Source organism: Lepidochelys kempii, chromosome 8, assembly GCF_965140265.1.
Source record: "Lepidochelys kempii isolate rLepKem1 chromosome 8, rLepKem1.hap2, whole genome shotgun sequence".
Taxonomy (NCBI): domain Eukaryota; kingdom Metazoa; phylum Chordata; order Testudines; family Cheloniidae; genus Lepidochelys; species Lepidochelys kempii.
Genome location: NC_133263.1, coordinates 78,570,873 through 78,595,410, shown reverse-complemented (window position 1 = coordinate 78,595,410; position 24,538 = coordinate 78,570,873). Strand labels below are relative to the sequence as shown.

At 39.6% G+C, this 24,538-nt stretch overlaps 1 protein-coding gene across 10 annotated transcripts in view; it reads right to left on the bottom strand.

The window, feature by feature from the left end:
• COL24A1 (collagen type XXIV alpha 1 chain) overlaps positions 1 to 24,538 on the bottom strand; it is a 241,328-nt gene that overhangs the window by 67,159 nt on the left and 149,631 nt on the right. For 8 of the 10 annotated variants that reach the window (XR_012160423.1, XR_012160422.1, XM_073357181.1 and 5 more), the window contains 8 exons: positions 21,623 to 21,676; positions 18,673 to 18,726; positions 15,700 to 15,753; positions 14,957 to 15,010; positions 4,874 to 4,927; positions 4,440 to 4,484; positions 4,275 to 4,319; positions 1,438 to 1,491 (listed from right to left, as the gene is read on the bottom strand). Coding sequence is in view for 8 of the 10 variants with exons in the window: in XM_073357181.1 (XP_073213282.1) it covers positions 1,438 to 1,491; positions 4,275 to 4,319; positions 4,440 to 4,484; positions 4,874 to 4,927; positions 14,957 to 15,010; positions 15,700 to 15,753; positions 18,673 to 18,726; positions 21,623 to 21,676 (414 nt within the window). In the remaining 2 variants the exon portion in view is untranslated. Of the gene's footprint in view, positions 1 to 1,437; positions 1,492 to 4,274; positions 4,320 to 4,439; positions 4,485 to 4,873; positions 4,928 to 14,956; positions 15,011 to 15,699; positions 15,754 to 18,672; positions 18,738 to 21,622; positions 21,677 to 24,538 lie in introns of all 10 variants that reach the window. The other 2 variants (XM_073357179.1, XM_073357175.1) reach the window with 2 other exon arrangements.

The following is a 24,538-nucleotide window of genomic DNA, read 5'->3' as shown; positions in this document are numbered from 1 at the left end:
TAGCCCTCTTTGAAACTATACACAACATTTTCCAACCAAATCCACTTAAATCTCTGACATAAATATGCAAATAGTCAGCTCCTGGACACAATTGAGACTTTTCTTAATTGCTGCATTTCACTCATAAATGCTACAATGATCAGCAGAGTAGAAATGTAGATTGATTAGAGTACAGCAGATGGCTTTAGATTACATAAGTGTGCTTGCTGGCCCATATATAAACATGCAAATCAGGCTCACGCTGGCAGTACAGTGGGAGGATGAACTACGCATACTATGCTTTAGAATTTGTAAGGCTCTCAGATACCACAGATTGGAGCAAAGTATAAATTGCCTAGGCTGGTAGGTGAGTTAGACTAGATTAGATTAGATGAAAGACACACAATGAAGGGGATCCAAACTAATAATAATATACATGAGAATACACAATGTTTTGTGGAGATTTTCTATAAAGTGAAATCTATTTGTTTTTATAAGATAGCTATCTACTTTCAGCAGGAAGTGAGTTAGAATATGTAGATTAAAATGTATCAAAGAAAATTTACTTAAATTATTTATCTTAGGCTGTCAGAATTTTTCCACTATTTTAGCCAAAATAATTACATTATGACCACCTGCAGGCATCCATGTCATCCTATGGAATTTATAGGCATCTGTTCAGCACTTGAAAGAATATACAGTACTGTAAATCTTAAGATTATATCAACAATGTACTTTTATGCCATTTGTGACAAGAAGTAATTTTTCATAGGCAATAAAAATAAAATATAAAAAGTTATTTGACAAGTTTTTATGTTTTGCAAAATAAAATGGCAGCCTTCTAGCGAGTCCCACCAGAAAAACACACACTACTGCATTATATTTATAAACTTGCGACTTGGCTTTAGAGTTGTTGATGTAACAGCATTCTTGCCGTGTTTATACCTTCCAGCCATTGTATATAGTTACTGCCTCTCTATATGGTTTTTTGTTATAGTATTAGCCACATAAAAGTGTGGGGGGCTTTTTAATAATAAAAATAAGAACAGCAAACCATTCAGGAAAAGAATGCCTGAAGTTTATTAAAACAGACTCTTTTTTGTTAGAGCAGTAACCTGCTAAGTTAATGGGGTTCCAGAATAACTAGCATAAAACTTGGCTGAAAATAACAAGGAAACCATCAATGTCTATGTTTAAAGTTCTATTTACATACTATGTCATATAGTATGTCTGTCTCTAAGTAGTGTGAAGTCACATAATATAATGGACCAGATTCTGCCACTGTTACTCATGTTGAGCTACCCAAAGAAAGGGCTGCAGAATCTGTTCCAAAGTAGTCTTCATGCAGTTTCCAAAAGTAGTGATAGTTCCAAACCTTGATAGAGTGGAAGTCGAGTTATCAGGAAATTAAGTACAATATATAAAAAGCTTTATTAGGAAGTATGGTGATCAACTTACTGGCTCTCCCATAGGGCCTCTGTCACCCGTGTTTCCAGGAGGTCCGGGTAAGCCCTAAGAGAAACAAAACCAATAAGAAAAAGATCTGTTTCAAATTCTGTAAAAAGCCACTTCCTTCCCACTTCTGTACACCCAGCAACTCCCTCAAATAATCCCTCTAGAAACGTGCTTAGCCTTCTCCTTTGTGATCTGGGTTATCACGCCAGCTCTTGTGATTCATGAGTGAGCTGAAGCCTGCTTGTGCTTCATTTATTTGGGGGTGGCTAGTTTGCTGATTTGCCATTTCAAACCTTAACAGACTCCTTACTTTTCATGTGACCTAACAGTGTTAAGGGACTCTTTGTCCCTCAGACAGTATATGTGGGATTAATTGGACAAGTCTCAGGCTTTACACCATAGCAACACACGCAAGTTCTACTCAACTGTTTGACAGAACCCTATTTGCATCCATGAAGAAGAGATATAGAAGCATAATGGCAACCTTTAACACTCTGCAATAACTTCACTTGTTCCTACAGACAATATCTCTTCAACCTAATGCTGTTTTGCTTTATTTGTTCCTTTGGTATAAACACCAGAGTCCATGAAGAAATGAAACACTGAGCTCTCTACATTATTTTTTGTCTGTCACAGATCACTAAGAGAAAATGCCCCTCAGATTCATTAAGGGTCCTTGGGAACAGAAGAGAAAAAAACAGAAGAGATGTTAGAAAGCAAGAGGCAGCATCCACTGTGCTGCAGCAGTAGAAACAAGACACATTCCTGCCCTATTGTTTAGACAGGTTTATTGCCTGCCTGGGGAATAAGACATAGTCTGCTTAGAGTCACTCATGGGACTTCCTTAGCTATTTCTTTGACCCTGTTTGGCAGATGAACCCATCTTTTCATCCAGTGTGGTGGTGCCCAGCAGTTGTAATCTCAGAAGTGGGTATATTGTACATGGGAGTTTTGTGAGGCCACACTCAGTTTCTCAGTCAAAATCCACTCTGAGTTTGTAATCGGAGTCATTTATACATATACGAAATAGAGTGAGCTAAACAAAGGCAAGTAGAGTTAAATACTCAGTGTGTTTATTGAGTCTGAAACAGAATTTAGACTTAAGTGCAGCTATATAAAACAGAACCCTTGGGCCAACCTACCCTGCAGAATCAGCCATAGTTCACAGATTAATACATCAGAAATGGGGGTTTCCTCTGCAGCAGGGGTGCTGGAAGAATTTGTATAATGGGAGTGCTGAGAGCCGTTGAACCAAACTGTGAACCCTTTATATGATGGAAACCACTTCAAGTCAGGGGGTGCAAGAGCACCCCCAGTTCCAGCACCTATGCACTGTAGTGGAATTAAAGACTATCACCAAGTAAAAGGGAATATCAAGAGAATACCATCTTGAATTTATATAGCACCTTTCATCCCAATGGATCCTCAAGAACTCCATAAATAAACTGAATTACATCTACTGTATATATAGAGGTCACCCGGCACTGAAGTGACTTCTGGTTTGAATGACTGCAATATCAGGCAACAGTGTAGAACAGGAAATAATGAAGAATTCCATACCTGACTGAAATTGAAGGGGCAATTTCTACTCTGGCAAAAAATGCCATGCGGTCCTTCACAACCACGAGTGGTTAGGACCTCAGTTTTACATCTCACCTGAAAAAGGATGTGGTTTACAACTATGTGAGATTCCAAATTTGTTGAAACCCTAACACTTAAATATTTAAATAGAAAGTTGCTCAGCGACTGAAGAGAGGTCGGGCAAGGTATCTTCCTTGTCATTCTTTTCCTTCTCTTATTGAGGGATGCCATTTCCTCAGTGTGTTTTCTATATGACCTCTCTACTTGTCAGCAACCACTGTGGCTTCATACTCCCTCCAAGTGAATGGTGTGACATAGTACACACAATACTCTGTGGAACAACTGACGGGGGCAGCAAATTTCCAATTCTCTAGACAAACAGGCAAAGCTATGAAGTGGCCCTGATTAAAATGGCAACCAACATTATTAGTCTTAAATACATAGCATTGCATTGCTAATATGATTGGTATTATTCTCTTGCCTTTGTTTTTCTTACTTCTTTTCGATTAGCTCACCACCCTTGAAAAGTCACGATAGTGTGACTGGTCTGTTAAACATATTACTATAGGAAAAGGTGTGATTTTCATAGAAGTTTGAGCTTTGTTCTCTTATGGAAAAGCTTTTTTATTGGTATACAGTTCAAAGGAAAGGTGTCCTAACATATAGTTCCAGTTATGTTTATATGACATATTTTATCCCTGCAATGATCACATAACTCTACGGTAAAAGGTATAAAAGTAACATTTCTTCTATACCATTGCTGCTTTCTCCTCTAAAAATGGCAATAAAACTACTCTAATGAGCATGGCAACTTCTAGCTGTCTCCCACAATTATGCAATAGTGATTTCTTCTGCTGCAATGTTCTTTTAAATTACATCCTACAGACAGTGTCTCATCTGAAAGATTACATTTCTAATAATAGACAGGATTACTATCAGATATTCCTGGGTTTCATTCCCGTAACTGCCACTGTTTGACCTTGAGCATGTCACTCTACCATCTGTTTACACATTAGTTTACGCATCTGTAAAACTCAGATATAATGTCACAGAGGAATTCTGATGCTTTGTAAATTGATGTTACTAATATACCTGAAGATCCTCAGATGAAAGGTTCTATACAAAGTAAATGCAAACCATTATTCTCAGAGCTCAATGACTGGTACAAAGAAAATAATTTCGCTTGCATTTGAGTGTGAAGCAAGATTTTTTGTTTTGTTTTGTTTTTTGTAGCAGTGCTATAAGATTTCAGTACTTACTGGTACTCCTGAATCACCCATTTCTCCAGGGTTTCCAGCCTTGCCCTGGTCAAATAAAATTATTAAAAGAGAATGCTGATGTCAGATAAATTCCAAACCAACGTCAGGCAAAAATTCCTAGTGGAGAAATTAGTGCCTAATGCCCAGAACATTTCTGATACTTACAATAAGTCCATGAACACCCTTTTTCCCTGGATCACCGCTTTCTCCCTGACAAATAACGAATGATGAATGAGTTCAGTATGAATTTACTAGATTTGCCACACAGAACACTACACATGTAGAAAAAGAAAACTACCATGGGCTAAATTGTGCCATCATTTACACCAGTATAAATGTACAGTAACTTCACTTAAATTGATGCATCTACTATGGATTAAGTCCAGAGTGAACGAGACCAGAATTCAGATCTACATGTCTACTATATACATAAAAATAAGAACCTCAATGAAGCAAAAAATTGTGAGTCCCTCACTGAATTAATAGCAAACTCAAAACTATTTCATGGTGCCCTTTCCTTTTTTTTCTTTTTTCTTTTCCAACAGTCAACACCGTATAAGCGTCCTCTGCAGTACTGAACAAAACAAATAAATAATTACCTTAATACCTTGTGCCCCTTGTTCTCCTGGAGGACCATCTAGACCCCTGGGACCCTGAAAATTAAACAAGTGATTTCTGGTTTTAATTATAAACTACTGACAGTAACTACTATAGAGGTTTATCAGAAAGATACCACATCAGCTGTACAACTGAATGGAAAACTACCCATTCTCTTAGCATGGAGCTCTGAAATTCCACATGACGAAAAGCACTTTTTATTTTGCTAAATGTGAAATAAAGCATCAACTATTATAAAATCAGTTTCCAGCTTGCTGTAATATGAGTCTAAAAAGAAAGCCTTTACTGTTTAATATTTAAACAAGATGTTTAACCTGCTTGAAGGCAAACTCGATTTCTATGCTTCTAATTTGCATATGCATCTTACTCACATTTTGTGCAGACAAACCTGCATTTGCAAGTACAACTGGTTATTTGGATGCTCACATCTGGTCATGTTGTCAGCTGAATGTGAAAAAATTGGTCTGGGACTGAACATCTGGCCTTTCAAATTTAGACAGTACAGTTCTTCTGATGCTAAACCAATATAAAGCCAAATAGAAATGGTGAACTATTTTTCAGCAGGGGCTTCCCTATTTCTAGATTAACCAGTGTCTCTTGAAAATTGAGATTTTGTAGTACCAACATATGAACAAAGGATAACTTACAGTTACACTGTATATTTCATTATAATTAATATCTGTAAAATGGGAATAATTATGTTTATCTCCTTTGTAAAGCACTTTGAGATCTACAGATGAAAAGTGCTGCATAAGACCTAGGTACTATTATTATTATATATTAGCAAATGTTTAAATTAAAAATATTCAAAAGTGTTTGTTTAAAATTAGGCATCTGAGTCCATAACTAGGCATCTAAATCAAAGCAACCAAAAGTAGATAATGACCAAAAAAGGCAAGGGATATCTCATCCATACTGAGAATGGAAGATGTTTTTATGATTCTAAACATTAGAACCATTTGCATATTGACAATAAATTTAAGAGAACTTAATACAGATATAGAACAAGTAAATCACGACCACCAGATCTTCATCAGCATTTAAGGACTTGATGAATTATTCTCTTCAGATGTGGTCAGAACAGTAATATTTCAGGATGTTGTATTTAATAACATGGATTCAGTTTTCTTAAAAGCAAAATAAGATCTGCAGTATCATACAGCAAAGTGAACTGAGGTGTACAGAAGAAAATGTTCTGTAGTTTCAAGTGCACAGAACATGGCTGAGTAGCACTTCCAGATAGTCTAGAGTTTCCTACATTGTTGGCCACTTGTTCTTCAGATCGCATGCTACATTGTTCCATCTAGACAGTCATGCAGGATTTCTACATAGTCACGAGAGCGATATTATACACAGTATTTTTCTCGTTGGTAATTCAAGGACTCAGATGAAAGCATGTTGTGTAAGACTCAAGACTGCGAACAACATGCTGCAGCTGCAAGCAATGTCTAAGTGTTGCTCTCGGTCGTCACACTTGTATGTGGTTAGGAGAGAACAGCTGGAAGACCCTCTCCTTGGGTACCTCGGAACACCCTGTTCTCAGAAGAGCACTATGTTTAGCTGGTTTTGCCTGGCTCACTTTCTCTCTAAAATGTGTCTGACTCACACGTGTTCCTCTTGCATCACAGAATTCTGTTTGATCAGACTTGGATTTAATAATGTAAATCAAGGGCTGGATCAGGGGTTCTCAAACTGGGGCTTGGGACCCCTCAGGGGGTAGTGAGGTTATTACATGAGGGGGTCATGAGCTGTCAGCCTCCCCCCCAAGCCCGCTTTGCTTCCAGCATTTATAATGGTGTTAAATATATAAAATGTGTTTTTAATTTATAAGGGGGGGTCACACTCAGAGGCTTGCTATGTGAAAGGGGTCACCAGTACAAAAGTTTGAGAACCATTGGGCTAGATCCTGACAGGTGCGGTGCACCCAACTCTCTGACACTCGAGAGAGTGACAGGTGATCAGTGACTCTTGGGAACCGAATATGCTCAGAATCATGCAGGATGGGGCTCCTAAACTGCACATTTTATGAGAAAAGGGATATTCCCGCACTTCTGCTTCTGGCAGGAAAATAAAAATCAATGGGAAAGGTAAGTTGGCTAACATTTTTGAAACCCCATTAGTTTTTGGCACAGGTTTGGGGAGCAGTTCTTGTATTATTCCAACCATCTCTCCTGCCCAGATCTAATAAACAACTGAGCGTAGAATGATGTGTAATGCACCAAACAAATCACTCAGTAGGTCGTATGTAACTTGAACTCTGATTCTGGGGCCAACCTTGCTTCCGCTGACAAAACTCATTAAATATTGCATGGCTGGGCACAAAACTAGCCTTGGTATGTACTTATTGTGGAAGGTGATTAGCTATCATGGTGATAAAAACCTAGACAGACTGAGAGATAGGGCTGGGGCACCTGTGCATAGCTGATTCACTCTTAACAAGGCATTTAATATACTCTACAACACAGAGAAAGGTAAAGTCAGGCACAGCGAGTTGTACTTGACTCAGAAATGCCAGCTATACATCTCAGAGCTCAACTTAAGCTTGCCTTATCCATCTTTTTCTTGGGTCCTTGACTGAAATCAGGCCTCCCAGGAGTGGCCGTCATTTTGCACACAGTAAGTAGAACAACTACAACAGAAACACCTCTTTGACAGAGAGAACGTGCTCACGTCTTCTCCTACCTTCTTTCCAAAGCCACATAGCTCTCAGAAATGAACAACGAAAAGAAGCTTTGTCTGGTATATATGGTTTTTCATCAAGTAGGAAAATCTAATCTATAAAATTTTCCTACCTAAAAACACAAATGCACTGGGAATAATGTATGTTTTCTAAACTTTTATAAAGAGCAAAGGAACAGAGAATGTGGAAGTAACTTTCAAGGGAAAATGGGAGTAAAAGGGTGAACAAAAGTACACGTCTCCTTGCCGGAAAAAGGCCTGATCCAAAGCAGACTGAAGACAATGGAGAGGCTCCCACTGACTTTGATAAGATTTGGATCAGACCCAAAGATACTCTGATTTTAAAAGGGAGCTTGACCTACATAAGAGTACATGACTGGACTCCATGTGAACTTATATAACTTTTTAATCCTGATTATTAAATTATTATACAGTATAATTTAGAAGAAAGAAAAACATCTTCATCTAATTAGATTCAGCAAAATGTCTGATTATTGCCACTACTTTATCACTGCCTGAGTTCTAGTCTAACATTCTTTGATTCCTAACAGCCTATACTCCCCACAACAAAATGTTTCATACATTTCCACAGGAGAAGAAAAATAATCCTACCAAAAACTCCTAGGATGCCCATAAGAAGATAATTTATCATTTTAATGAAGGAAATACAAAAACAAAAGCTAAATTAAATCCAACTCTGGGATTCCCAATGCATCCTGTCCTGCCTGTGTCTATTTTTCACATTGTAAGCTCTTCTTCACCTTTGGTTTGCACAGCACCAAGCACACCCTTACAACTATTCAAATAAATGGTACTCGTTACAGAGAACTCTCAACTAAAAGTCATGTACATTCCTAAGTGTTGTTATAGAACCCACGTATCTACTTACACAACATTCATAATTTTACTCTTCTCCCCAATGTGTAAAGCAGTCTTAGTTCCATATTACCTTGTTCAGAATTGCTTGCTCATGTCATCTATTGCATGCACACTTGCTTGGAATGCATATATAGGGCAGGCTGGGTAGACTTACTGGAAATCCTCATTTGTCTGACTTATCTGATAGTAGTACCAGGTGGTACTCAGACTTTTCTAAGGGAGAGTGGAAGAAGGAGACACATTAGTGATGGAGAATCCCAGACAGGGCAAGTGGACAGGTCAGTAAGCTAAAGAAGGGTTGGAAGTTGAAGGGAGAGTCAAGAATGCATCACACAAGGAAGCAGCCAAATAAGCAAGAGAAGACACTGGAAAGGGGGAAAATCAGAATACTAAGCAGAGCAGTTGCAGAATATGGAGAAACTAAATAGGGAGGGTGTATGATCTGGGGTACGTCATGCACACATTGAATTTTTGCTGGACATAGAGCCACCACTGTTTTAAGTTTAGGTGACTTCAGTTGTCTATTCATTAGGAAGAACTTAACAATTGCTTTGATCATGACTAATCAAATGTTAGCTAATCAAAATAAAACTTGGGGGCAAGAACTAGAAGCCAAGGACTAGGTTTTGAAACACCGTAATTTAATTATTAAATTAACACAAAATAAAGGAAATGAACATGATGTCCAGTGATACTAGGTATTGTATTAACCTCTTGCCTGCCACAGGGCAAAGAATACGAATCCAAAGGAAGGGCAGTTGTATACTTTCTATCAAAAGCAGAGCATCATTCCTATAAATACTACTGTGTGACTCATTATTGGCACTGTTGAACTCGATCAGATAGAATTAGTATCATTCCCTGCAGTAGCTAGTGCAGAAGGAAATACACACAATTTGGCTGCAGTTATTTAATATAGGCTACATACTGTACAAGTCTATGAACTGCAGAGCTGGGCAAAACAGCTGCCAAGTGATCACTACTGCTTTTTTTCTTTCGCATGAGTTCAGCTTTATTTTGAGGAGGGAATATATTATCATGCATGTTTATGATCATTTAATCATAATTAACCAAGGAATATTTGCCTGACAAAACAAATAAACAAACAGCTCTCTCCCCCACCCTGTTTCCTAAACATAGGAAAAAGAATGAACACAGCATACTCTATGTTTTCCCCCCACAAGTTTAATATGCAAGAACAATGGAAAGTTATATCAATTTTAAAATCGTTTGCCTTGAACAATTAAGGATACACACTTACATTCAGCCCTTAGTAACATATCACAGAGCCCATCTGATTTTTGTCCACATGCACACCGATCACACGTTCTCTCCTGCTCTCAGTTCAGTACTATTAAGAATATACTGAACCCATCTCATCAACTCACATAGTTGATATCCTTATTCTTCTGTAATTTAGGTTCATAAGACCAAATTCAGACCTAGCTGGAGTGAGTGCAACTCTATAGGCTTCAATGGAGTTGCACTGCTATCCCCTTCCCTGACTTTGGCTCATCATTTGCATGCATCTTAGAAAGGCTTGAGTTTGAATGACTATAAAATGTTTATTCAAGGTGGGACATATGAATGTCTTCTAACCTTTAACATACTGAACTTCACTCTGAAAGATGTTAGTGGCTAAGAATGGTGTAATGTATAATAATGAAAATATTTCTCAACAACTTCTCATTCTTCTTCTTACCATTCCCTGCCATGCAAAAGCGATCATGTTTATACAGCTATTATATCATCTTTAATTTGCCAGGACACATCCTAATTAAACACAGGGCAAAGAGTGCTAGCTCAGTGAAAATTCCCCCTGATTTCAATGAGAGTTTTGCCCAGGCAAGGACATCAGAAGTTGGTCCATAATTTATATTTTATCATTACAAAATAAAAAGGGAGACTGGTTATATTAGCAGAAAGGGAAGAGGTTATAGTAAGAACAAAAAGCAGCTCTGGCACCTCATGTTTTAGGTTATGTCTACACTAGAGTGGGAAGGTGCAAATTCCAGCTCCAGGAGACATATCTGCACTAGCTGTAGTATGCTAAAAATAGAAGTGTAACTGCAGTGGCACAAAGAGTTGGAGGACTTGGCTGTCCTGAGCACAACCCTGTCTGAGACCACAGGTACACATGGGTGGCTATGATTCTATTTTTGCCATGCTAGCTGGTGTAGCTAGGGCTCCGTGAGCTGGAAGTTCTACCATCTGCTCTACTGTAGACATACTCTTAGATTTCTATTGCATAAATTAGCTTGCATCACAGCAGTATGGTACTAACAGCTCTTATGACTGATACCTGGGTACTAGCGAGCAGGCACAGCAGCTAGCAGGAAGAACAGCTGCATTCCTGTAAGCAGGGCCTTCTTAAACTTCCAGTAACACCTCTCCTGGGTTCATACAAGCTCTCAAGTTCACCCATCTTAAGAAGAGTAACCCGATTGACTCCCCTCCTCAAGTACAATTATTCCCACCTCAGCAAGTATCAATGTGTCCTGCCCAAGAGGAGCCACCAGCGTGGCAACCTCTATATTCCCTTGTCACAAGTGCAACGTTTAAAGAATAAAACATGGGTTACTGGAGGACCAGAACCAACAGTTCCCATGCTACTGCTGCTGTTCCTATCTCTGGCCTCCCCACAGTTGGCAGGTGGCTTGCCCCTCCACAATGACTTTAGTTGGGATGCAGAAAGTCTTAAGCATGAAGTGGTGAAATACTGTAGAAGCTAGATGAGACTCTTACTTGGTAAACTGCACACCAAATGGCACAGTAAAGAGAGAATGAACCTCTGGTAGGGAAATATTCAAGCATGAACAACTGATCTTTTCTTCAGCCAGTCAGAATTCTCCCATGTACTGTCTGCATAGCTGGACAGTCTTAAAATTAGACTGCTGGGTAATCTTAAATTCTAAATGGCTGCTCAGGGCTTAATGGTGTATGGTATAAAGCCATTTCATTGTGTAACAATGCAGCAATAGCTGGTCACTGCTCTTAAAACTTCCTATAAATTCCAGCTGTGAAGATGTGATCCGTTCTTTTATTTATACACAAAGGGGAATTTTCATATGTTTGTATTTAACTTTTGCATGCAACTTGCTGTATGTGCCCTTTTAAATCCTGCCACACACAGCTCAGTGTTCGCATACAGCTTTCATTTGAATCCAAAGGTGACATCTTCGGTTTTATGTGGTCTCTATATATTTTTCATACATTAATCCCATATTGGGCCCGATCCTGCAGTCTAGAATGTAGGCAAAATTCCTGTTGGCTTCAGTGGGGAGGTTAGCCTGAACAAAGACTGCAGCACTGGGATAATTTTGTAACAAGTCCTAATGAAGCTACTTTTAGCAGTGCAGTGTCCTGCTGCCTCCCCACTGCTGGAGCCTTTCCCCACCACCGTGAAAGACTCCGGCAGTGGCGAAAGGCTTTGGTAGGGAGGCAATAGGGAAAGGCTCCAGCACTCCAAGGAGCTGAGCTTTTCCCCATTGCCTCCCCCCGGCAGAGCCTTTCACTGACATGTGTAGCTACATGCTGCAATGTGGATGCAGCTTGTTTTTCACTGCGGTTTGTAGCTCTACATACCATTCATGTTGTTGCAAGTCGTGTCTCATTAGCTGCTTCCCACAGTTCACTTGATGATTTTCTGAGCTAAATTATGTATGACTGTTTTCACATGTAAATTTATTTAACCAGTTCTGAGCATTTCCAGGTGTTGTGTTTTTAGGAGGACTTTAAAGATTATTCGTTGTTTAGTTAAAAGGTATACTATTATTATTAAATCAACAAATACATCCCCAAATTGTAACATTTTATTTCCTTAACCTTTTAAATCACGTCAACAAAGTAATATTTTAGAAGAATAAATCCATTGTTATTAATGAAGTAGGAATGCAAACACCCTATTTTTATAGGATTATAGCAATTCTCCTTGGTGGGACTTGAAGATGCTTTTGTCTGTGAGCAGTTGAGCTTTAAGTTAATTTTTTTAATCCTGCAACCCTAACTCAGACAAATCTTCCATTTAAATACAAGTTTTATTTGAGTTAGGCCAGCAGAATCAGACCTATAATGTACCAGATTTAAAATGTCCATCACAATCTCATGGTTTTATATGTAGAATAACTATACTGGAACATCTAATGTTAGCACAGGCACTTAGGGTGGACATAGATACTTTTAGAGGAAAAGTGGATATGAGTACATGTTTCAACTCAGCTTCACATATTTGATCAAGTGTAAAAGACTGGGATAAGTTATTCTGTATATCTCATCCTAAAGAAAAGAAAACAGTGATGTGGCATTTCCAGTTAGAAGCATCTTCATAATAAGGTTTATTATTACACCAATTCCTAACTTTTAGCAGAGATTATACATTTTACATGCAGTATTTCACAAATGGTTCATATGTATTGTACTAGCAAAACAGAAGCAAATTACAACAGATTTATTTTGAAGGAGGAAACCATAATTGAAGGAAGAAGAACATTATAGGCAAGATATTAACTTTTTCTAATGAAAAAGTAGTATATTCTTAGTACTATATAAAGTATATTTCAAATATATTGGAAATAAATATAAAAACACTTTTTTCTAAATATCTTATGTCATATGTAAGGCAGTAATAATAATGAAAGAAAAATTTAAAAGACCATACAGGTCACATACTTTTATGATGCAAAACAAGTTTACTAAACTTAACCTTCTGTATAGGACCCTAGTGTTAGGACATATATGTAAGCTTCTTAAGTATTTATCTTTATCCAACAAAAGTTAAAAATCCTCTAATCTTATATTATTCGTAAACTAAAGTATATGAACATTTTCATCAAAAAACTATATATTGAAATGTCTTTTTTTAAAAGAAATGATGTAACAGATATTTAACTGTATGAAGGACTATTTTTGTTTACAGTTCCTGTTACAAAAAACTATTTGACAGAAAAGGATTCAAGAATTTTGGCAAAAGAGACCATTAAGAATTTGTTTTAAATGTTCTCTAAGTAAGATGATACCCTACTTTTCATCTCATAAAAGACCCAGTTCTGTAAGGCATCAAGTGCCCCCTGGTTCAAAGCAGTACATTAAATCTAAGGTGACAGGTTTCAGAGTAACAGCCGTGTTAGTCTGTATTCGCAAAAAGAAAAGGAGTACTTGTGGCAACTTAGAGACTAACCAATTTATTTGAGCATAAGCTTTCGTGAGCTACAGCTCACTTCATCGGATGCATACTGTGGAAAGTGTAGAAGATTTTTTTATATACACAGAAAGCATGAAAAAATACCTCCTCCCACCCCACTCTCCTGCTGGTAATAGCTTATCTAAAGTGATCATTCTCCTTACAATGTGTATGATAATCAAGTTGGGCCATTTCCAGCACAAATCCAGGTTTTCTCACCCCCTCCCCCAACCACCACACACACAAACCCACTCTCCTGCTGGTAATAGCTTATCTAAAGTGACCACGCTCCTTACAATGTGTATGATAATCAAGGTGGGCCATTTCCAGCACAAATCCAGGGTTTAACAAGAACGTCTGAGGAAGGGGGGGGATAGGAAAAAACAAGGGGAAATAGGTTACCTTGCATAATGACTTAGCCACTCCCAGTCTCTATGCAAGCCTAAGTTAATTGTATCAAATTTGCAAATGAACTCCAATTCAACAGTTTCTCTCTGGAGTCTGGATTTGAAGTTTTTTTGTTGTAATATCACAACTTTCATGTCTGTAATCGCGTGACCAGAGAGATTGAAGATTAAATCTAAGGTAATGAGTGCTCAGGCCAACAAGAATAAGTAATTAACTGGCTTTCTAAGAGGAAGAGTTCACATGGATCATGTATCAAACCATCACACTATTTTACAGCTTAATTGGTCTCTTTGAAACTGTTTAACTCAATGGAAAAACTCCCATTGACTCAAATGGGCTTTGGATCAGTTCACTGTGCACAAGATAAAAAATATAAGTTTTCACATTTTGCTGATAAAATAGTCTGAACTGAGTTTTATGGTGCAGGAATATGATGATGTTAGGTGTCATGTATAGCTTTGTTTTTCCTCTCCTAAAATTATACAGTAGGAATTGTAATTTTCTTTCACAGCCATTAGAAGGCATTAAAAGAATGCTGATAAAGAAAAATTTTAGTCTGTAAGACACAGAAAGACAGTCCATCAGCAGGGATGAGGGTTTGCATTAATATATTTCTGTAAGTAGAGACGGGTAAAGTAAACAAGCAATAATTTTGGTTCTGATCCTGCTTCCAATTGAAGACAATGGCAAAACTCAAACTTACTTCAATGGGAGCAGAACTGGACCTTGGATTTATTTCTTACTAGAAGCACATGTCTTGTGTGTTATATTTCAGTTAAAATGCCTTGAATCGATATTGATGATATTGATAACCTTGCAGAGAATTCAAAAGAAGCAATTGGAGGTGATTTAGAAACTCAATTCCTATTAAGTCATGTGCTGATCATTTCTTTAGGTAAAATATAACAATACTACTTACTCTTCGTCCTTTAGATCCCTGTGGTCCTGGAGGTCCTCTTGGCCCTGAAGGACCCTAAGTATTACATCAAGTCATTATTTAATATCCACTACAGAAATACGTCCAGAAGTGACAAGAGGTCTATATTACAGACTACATATAAATTCTCATAGTAGTTCAATATAGGCTGAAAAAAAATCAAGCATTCTCTCTTTCTAAAAGCTCAGAATCAACCAAATTACTTTAGTACAACTTATCCAATAAAATATGCTTAGTATTGGCTTTGTGCCATTAGTATTGGCTTTGTGCTGGGTAAGAAATAATGTGGACTGTGCCTTTCTCTACCGGCTATTCACATAAATTATAAGCTCCTTTGGCTCAAGTGGTAGAAACTTGTGTTTTAGGGTGCTACAAGACTCATTTGCTATCCCTGCTGGTGACCCATGGTGGAGAGTGTAACACAGGCAAATGAGGAAGATCCCATTTGTTTTTGATTAATAGTAAACACATCATGCATACTATTATTTGATTTTAATTAAATATCAGCAAAATAAAATTAAAATGGCTACACTTTAAATCAGCCTTGAAAAATTCTAGCTCTGGGCAAGTCAAAAATATAGGTAAAGGGCAGGTGAACAGTATTTGTGCCTGGCTAGTATATTTTCATGACAGTTCTGCAAATAGCCTTAACAGTAACAGAACAAAAGAGTGATTTTTAAACAGACTGCATTTTATGTTATATCAAAATGTTGGTCTATACTTACAGGCAATCCTTGTGGCCCTAAAGGCCCAAAGCCCCCTGGAGGTCCTGGATAGCCCTAAAATGGAAGTAGATATAGAAAAGGGATTGAATAATTCTGATCTTAATTTGCTGAACTCAAAATTGCAATTTTGGCAGGTAATGGCATTTAAAATAATCCCCCCAAAAGCTGATTATATCATCTTCAGAGTATTCGAAAGAGCAATCCACTCTCCAAGGTCACAAGATATGAATGTGCATCAACAAAAGAGCTTTTACGAACAAAACCAGATTTTCAAATTTCTAAAACAGCCAAAAGATTTCCACCCCATCCCAAAGATAATCCAGTCTGGCAACTCTGATTTGGTGAGTGCCTAAGACACAGCAAAATTATAGTTCTCCTGGATACATGTTGCCAGAGCCAAAAACAGAAAAACTTTACAGTGCCACAATCCAGAACTGGATACATACATTTCAAAGAAGTAATTTAAATTTGGGATGTGTCCCAATTCCAAAGAACTTGTTTGCCATCCATTATCTTCCAACCAGGACTGTGCATAGTGGTGTGAACAGGTGATCATGGTAGACAAGTGTCAGTGGTATTTTGTGTGAATAGGACTGGCAAGGAAAAATTATTTTGCAGGCCCACCCAAGATTGCGAACTCCAGCTCTGGTCCATAAAGTAACGGCATGTTACATTTACTGCAAACACTTACCACCCGGCATAGCACTTTCTACCATGACTTGAGTGGGACTACTCACAGTAGTATGCACTATGGCTGATAGTAAAGTGTTAACAGGATTGTGTCCTATACTAATAAATCCTTGTTTATTCAGTTCCTGGCTGAGATCTGTTCCTGAGTGTAAAGTGGTAGATAGAAGGTGAACCCAGTCAAGACAGATTTAATGTTGGTAGGAAGAGTGAAGTGCTTCAGAGAATATCATCCCCTTCCTACAGACTGATCTGGAGCCTAGAGGTCTGCTCGGACTCTTCTCTGCTAATGCACACCTAAAGAGCAACTGCTGCAAAAAAATGTCCATTCTATTGGCTAGAAAATACATCACACCCTATCAGTCTCAGGCCTAGTGATCTGTGTGTTTGTGATTTCCAGCTTGACTACTGAAACTCACTATATCTAGGAATGAAGCCATACACCCTGAAAAACCTTCAACTGGTACCAAATGCATCACTCTACTAGGACAATGGTTACAAAATACATCAGCCCACCCACACATCACCCCAGGGCTCTACTCTGTGCATTGGCTTCCCTACCGAATAAAAAGAGCTAGCTTCAAGGTCCTTGGTCTTGCTAGTCAAATCCATCCCTGGAACTGAACCAAGCTACCTGAGAGACTGCCTCGCCCTCCTGCTCATGACCTCCCACAGCAGCTATAATTAAATATAATAATGATGCTGTGAGCAACAAGAGTTTTGTCTTGTTAGAAAAAGAACATTAAAACGAGAGAGGGAAAAATCATGTAACAATGTAACCACCAGTAGACCCAGTATAGGCCCCCCAACTCCAGGAGAGGATCCCTGGCTCTGAATCCCAAGTGGAAATAGGTGCCTCTCTCAGGGTGTGTCGATGCTGCACGCTTCTTTCATCAGCATGTTGTACATCCCCGTGAAACCTCCCTAGCACTGGTACAAATAGCAGGGTCAATGGTGAGGCACAGCTTAGGTGAGTGAAGACATGCCGGAAGGGGCTGAGTATGTAAACAAGTACATCCCCCATGGCTCTCTATTCACCCAAGCCATGCCTCTCTGCCTACACTCCTATTCTTAGCAGTGTAGCGTCCCACTGCCTCCCTGCTGCTGGAGCTTTTCTCCAGTCTGGCAGCCAGGAAAAGACTCCAGCAGCTCCCTGTTGCAGGGAAAGACTCTGGCAGTGGGGAATGGTTCTGGCTGTGGGGAGCTCCTGGAACCTTTCAATGTTGCGTCCCCTCTGCCAGAGCCTTTCATTGACATGTGTAGCTACATACCACAGTGTGGATGTGGTATGTTTTTCATTGAGGGAGGTAGCTACATGCAGTGATGAGCTGCCAAAAGCTGAAATACCGGTTCCTTCAGTCGCTCCGGGTCTGAAGGATCTGCCGCTGGAGTGCTGCCAAAGACCCGGAGCGAGTGAAGGTCCCACCACCAAAGTGCCGCTGAAGACCCCGAGTGCCGCCGGGTGAGTAAAAATTAAAAAGAGACTCTCAGGGGAGCCTCCCCAGCTGAGAGCTCAGGCGGGCTGGACAGGACAGTCCTGTGGGCCGGATGTGGCCTGCGGGCTGGAGTTTGCCCATCCCGTTAACAACCGGTTCTAAACCGGCTTCAAAATTTAACAACCGGTTCACGCGAACCAGTGCAAACCGGCTCCAGCTCACCACTGGCTACATGTACGCTATATGCCACTGCCAGTTATGTGTGAAGTGTAGTCATAGCCTCAAAGTCACTCAAATACCCCTCTCCTTGGCATTTCCTATTGGCTAGCGAAGGCAGCTCCCTGCTCAGCTCGCTGGCTTCTGTCAATCCCTTTTTCAGGTGCCTAATTCTCCCCATGCAGTGTACAAAAAGCCTGGCCAACTACCAGGGTTGTGAATTCTACAAGGCAGCAGAGCATCTAAAAGTCAGGCATTGCAACACCTGTGAATCCAGCCCTTAGTCTTAGAAAGTAGTTTCTCTCTCAGCAAACATAATCTGCAGACTAAGTTTACTTTTCCTTGTTTTTTGTCATGCTTGCTAATTCACTGGGCTTCAATCCTGCACATAAATCTGATGAGAGAGCCGTTTTTTAAAAAGTGGGTAATTCATATTCACTGCATGCTGCTTCAGTCTGCAAAGTACTTAGCAAGCTGCTAAATGGAAACTTTCCTAGAAACAACATATCACAAATGCTTTACTTTTCCATATGGCTTCTTGCTCTTGGCATGGCCAAAATGAATTAGGTTTTTGGGAAGGAAAAGTTCCTTTACAAGTAAAATAAAGCTGACTTGTACCTCATTTACTGCTTACCATGACACCTTTCTCCCCAGGAGGGCCCACTGGTCCTGGACTGCCCCGCTCTCCCTTTAACAAACAATTTAAAAAAAGAGAAGAAACAAATTTATGGTGTGTTATTTCACTGGCACAGTTCTCTTTCCACAGTGTAAGGATTTCTTACTGTGGCAGGGGTGTCTGGCTATTAGGGGTTAATGAGGCTAAGTGCCACAACTGTGTAGGAGTATGTCTACAATGGACCTGGAAGATGTGATCTCCAGCTTGAGAAGACATACCTGTGCAAGCTCTGATTGAGCCAGCGTTCTAAAAATAGGCATGTAGCTGCGACACCGGAGGGGCTAGCTGCAGCAACTACGTTTCTACTTTTGGTGCGCTAGCTTGAGGAGAGCTAGAGCGGGTATGTCACCTTGAACTGGAAATTACAAGGCCCAAAGGGGACTTCTGGTTGGTCTAGAGCCATGCCAGACCCTGGAGGCTCCAGTATACTGGGGACTTGTGACCCTCTAGCACATAATACTGTAGGCAGCACGAGGAGGAGGAGGTCCAGCATAAGGAATACAGGCATCATGGGAATATTTCAGTTCTGCCCCACAAGGGTAAAGTTGGAAGGCCCTCTGCTCATGATGTCTGGAGCCTTCAGCTCCGGAGGTCCCTGTAACACATGAGCTGCAGGCAGAGGAGGGCAGGAGCAGAGATCAGGCTTCTGTGGGGCTATTTCAAAGCACAGGTACTGCTCCTTACTGCCACTACTCCTACTGTTTTGGACTTAGCACCAAGTAGGAAGGGGGAGGGTTTAAACTTCTGAGCCTGCTGGTGGTGGATGTTAGGTAGGTAAAAAGTTCAGAACCTGCAAGTTGTTTTCATGAACCTGAAGGATTGTGTGTGGGATCCTCTGAGATAATGAGAATGATTCTGAGCTCTAGAGAGGTTAGGTAGGAAGAAAAGTGGTTATCAGCCTGGAGAGACACATGTGTGTTCACACGCACGCACGTGGGAGGTGTTTCTGACCATGTGGGGGTTTGGCTGTAGGAAGAGGAGGCGGCCTAGGAACTTTCTGAGCTCAGAGGATGATGTGTGGGCAAGTTGAGTTCAGGTGGGAATGGAGTCAACTGATGAATGGGGAAGTACGTGAACAGATGTAAGAGACGGGGACAAGTCAGTAGTGGGGAGATAGATGGGGAGTGCTAGATTAGGAGATAACAATGAAGGGGGAATAGAGGAATAAATATGGTTTTCTCCCACTGTAGCCTTTACTATAAAGTGTCCCATTTCCTCAAAGGGAAGTGGGAGAGGGCACCTCTTTTTTCCCCCCACTTCCCCACCAACCTTTCTTATCCCCCCAGCACAACACCTTCCTGTGATCCCCCAAATGCAACCACAGTGTCCCAGTTTTTTGTTTTGAAAATAAAATCAAACTACAAGTTACTTTTTCCCTTCCATTTACTAGGTGGCTTACAGGAAAGAGATTCAGAAAGCTAACTGGGCTATGCAACCCACTGGCAGCAGGGACGTGCCTTGCATGGGGGTATGTCACATTCCTAGCTACCTACATTCTTTATGCATCCATGAGTTATCTATAACCGTAACAAATAAACAAGAGAAAAAAAACTTCACATTTCCCTCTATTTTTTAATAACACGTACATATGGGCAAGTCAAGCCCCCACCTCAGCATCAACTGCCACTGCCATTTGTCTAGCTCCCTGGCTAGAAGGGGAGGAGGGTTTTTTCCTCACCTCTTATACCCTGACTCCTCTTCTATCCTAATAACATCCAGCCCAGCTACTAGGCCTGGCTGAGGATTAATCTCGGCTGCTAAAATACAGCTCTTGAAAATAACAAATGATTCCTTTATGTTATAAAGAGAGGCACCGGGTACATCACATTACAGTGCACCACTAATCATGAAGAGACAAGTATCCAGTGTAGTCATGGAAACTGTCAATCTGTCATTAAGCAATTTGCTTCCATTTGCTGACAGATTTGCTACATTTCCTCTCCTATTTTAAACCAGCAACTGAAGTAAGTTTGTAAGTATATGAAGAGCAAACAAAATGACAAGATCTCCTTCAATACTGTATTCTAGGCATGCAGTTATGATTAAAGCCTTATAAAACTTATCCATATTTAAGATTTGACAACCAGTGCTTTCATTTAATGTATTTCCTTTTCCTTATAATATAAACCAACAGTAAAAATATCACCATATTTTCATGGAAGTTATAATAAATTCATAGAGTAAGATTTTGTCAGTAGCATTCTTTTGAATTCCAGCCACCAAAGTTGGTGAACTAATTCAATCCTGCAGGATTAAAATATGAATGGTGCTAGATCATTCTGACAAATAATTATGTGTTTTTTATAATTGAAACTGACATTCAGTCAAGTAATAGCTGTTTTTATCTTTTTGTTAAAGTAGAACTTGTCTAATATTCTTAGACTTACATTATGCTAATAATATTAACACTGCCAAACATTACATTCACAAACACATCTGAGTGTCATATAGGAGAGGAAACTGTAATTATGTGCATTTATTGACTTAGCTTCATTTAAAAACTGGCACAGAAATTTTACTAATGCTTATTGCCAAATTATAGTGTTCTGCTTTTATCTCTCTCCACAGCGAAGTGAAAAATGGCCACCCAATTAAAACAAATACTGATCATGTCACATTCTCAGACTGAAACCAATGAAATAGATAGGAAGGCAAGCCCTCGGGCACAAAAAATATCTCTGCCCACTCCAGTAAATTCACAAGCTCCAATTTCATTATAAATAAAGGCAAACGAACCACGTGCTGGTCACTGGTATTGGATTTGTGCTGCATTTGATTACATCCCTATGTGTTAAAATGCATACTGACATATTAGTTAGGTCACAATGATCACTAAATAATCTATCATCAATGTATGGTTTCTTTTAGCGATTTATACTGCTGTTCAGACTGAGGTGTTAGAAGTTACCTTTTCACCAGGGATTCCAGCAGGTCCAATTTCTCCAGGTAAACCAATGGGTCCCTACATGAAAAAACAAATGGATTTTATTTGTATGATGCCCATGCCGCTTCGTGGTTTTGCATCTGCCAACAAACAAAGGGCAGATTGTGGAGCCCTTTTTCAACCTGGTGAGTCACCTACTCACAAGAGTAGACCCGGTGGTTTGCAAAGGACTGTTTATGTGAGTCAGAGTTCGTCCATGTGAGTAAGTGTTGTACAGCCTAGCCCATAGGACTTCAGGGGCAGATAATTAATACTAATTCCCAACCTTCCCCTTCCTGGTCGTCTCGCCACAGCATTACAGAGCTTTTCCTAATATATCATTTTCTCTGTTGAGCAGACATCTCTGGTAGTAGCTTCTGCTGACGGTATGCAGTTGGGGCTAGATTGTGGCCTGTGGGAGGCACCTCCTGTACTCAGATCCAGATGCAATCAAGGGATGTTGGAAGAAGGGGAAATATTATTTAATTATTATTTAACTTTTATGTTGTGGTAGTGTACCCCACACACCTCCTGGGTGTGGTGTTCTGTCCCTTTTAGTGGCACCGAGACCACTTAGAGAGAGATTAATGAGTCTGCTCTACAGGCATATGGCTTTTAGCTCATGCAGTAGAGGCTCATGCATTTAGCACCAGAGGTCCCAGGTTTGATCCTGCCCGCCAACAACCAGGGTCTGTTGGTGTTACAGTAGCACCAAAATGCCACCACGAGGCTGGGCCTCATTGTGCCAGGTGCTCTATCAACATATAACTAGCAATGCTAATCGCTTTCCCAGTGCTTTAGTCCTAGCCACAAATTTCTAGGAAGCTATAAATTCATCAAAGAATATCCTCGATGTCACTGGAACGCAACCCGGGCAAAACAAAAATACTATTGGATTGAGGTAATACTTATTGTCTCCTGAGCTTGCTAGGAATGGAACACCCATTGAAGTCATGGGGAGTTTTGGCTGAGAAAGACACAGGATCAGATCTTTTCCTAAGAAAATAGCTCTCTTATGACCCTCTCCTACGAATTTCCACCAGTATTGTACAGGCTGTAACAAAAGATCTATATGGAGGGGTTATTCACAGGGGTATTCCACTAATAAAAGATAGGTCCTTTTGGAACTATTCCACTCTCAGTGGCTTCAGTCCGCTCCCACTGAAGCCAATGGTAACGCTCAACAGGCGGAGAGTTAGGCCAATGCCGGGTACTTTTCAAAAAACTCACCCACAACACCATGTAACACACTGCCACCACAACATTCCAAATAAATTAACAATTAAATAAAACACCTACATCTTTGTAGCATTTAGATCATTGTAATTCTAGGCCCTGAAACTCTAGGCCCTGATTCAGTAAGGTACTTAATGATGTGCTTAACTTTAAGTAAGCCTGTGTGTAGCCCAATTCACTTCAAATGCCTACCGTTAGGCAGGTCCCTAAGTACCTTGCTGAATTGAGCCGTAAATGCAGAAAACAAGGAAATTTACAGCGAGGCCTGTTTTCCAACATACAGTTAAAACAGGACAACCCTTTGACTGGTATCCTGATATTTCCTACTGGGTATTGATAGTGGAGGGCAGCCTTAGCTTTTTTTTTTCTTTTTGCTCATCTTATTTAGCAGGTGCTGTTTTTCTGTAGTCCACTTGGCCAAATTTTAATTAAAGCTGCAATTTTTTTCCATACAGTATTTCATACTCTCTGCGACAGGTACTAAGGCAATGAATAACATAAATAAATTGGCTTATTTTTTAGGGATTTATTTTATTTCAAAATATATTGATAGGTTTCAATGTCCATTTTAGATACGACCATGATGAGATGAAATGTTGAGGGGCAAGGGTCCATATAAAGGCAGATAGATGTCAAAAGAGATAATGGAAGCTAAGCAGCTACAATATCTGAAACCATATGGCGAAATGGTGCCACTTGCATGATTATTTATTTTTAATTTTATACATATATATGTTGTTCAGTGAAGTTATGCTGCCTTTTTTCTGAATCTCTCTAAAATGGATATATAATTGAAAATTACAGAGTATCCTCCCAGCTTCAAAAGACTTGGATGATTGACATTTCTTCTCTTGAGGCTGTTGTTAAAGCTTTTGGGCTCCCTCTGAACTCTTTCTTTCTTTCTTTTTCTTTTTTAAAGAAAACAGAGTCTTAACAAAGGGAGGGGAAAAGGCATAAGGGTAAGCAGACATATCTGTTCAGTGCAGAGTTTAAAGCAGTCTGTTGACAGTGTTTGAAAAATACCTTCCATGAAAGGCTTGTACAGTTTGCCTAGGAAAAAATGAAAACATCTCCAATGGAAGAAAATGTCGTTTCTGTAATCTGTAACGTAATTACAAACTCTCATTTGAATAGACCTGTAATCATTAATCCTACTGCATATGCCTCCCCTATATAGCCCACACATTGTTTTACTTTTGCTAGCACTACCTCAGAAATCTACCATCCTGGGGACATATTCTTTCAATTTGAACTGCCTCCAGTTTCTACGGTAGAAGGAGACTTTGAAAACGAGGCACTATGTAAACAAATGAGAGTCAAATTATAGAGGAAAAGGCAGTTCTTTATATTGAACAACAGAAAATATCTTTTTATGTTCATTTTTAACCATTCTTTCATACCAATAGGAACACATACAGGAGAACACCAAACCCTGTCAGCAAGACATCTTGTTAAAATGGATATGTTTTTTCAGTTTGTACATAGTAACAGCAGTTTATATACCAAGTGGAAAATTCTGGCTCCACTGAAATTAATGGGAGCTTTGCCACTGACATGAGTGAGTTCACCCCAGACATATAAACTCCATCTGACCATTAAAATCAATGGGACTTCTCATGGGAGTAACTCCTCACCAATGGAAGTCAGAGGTTCACAATCTGGCCC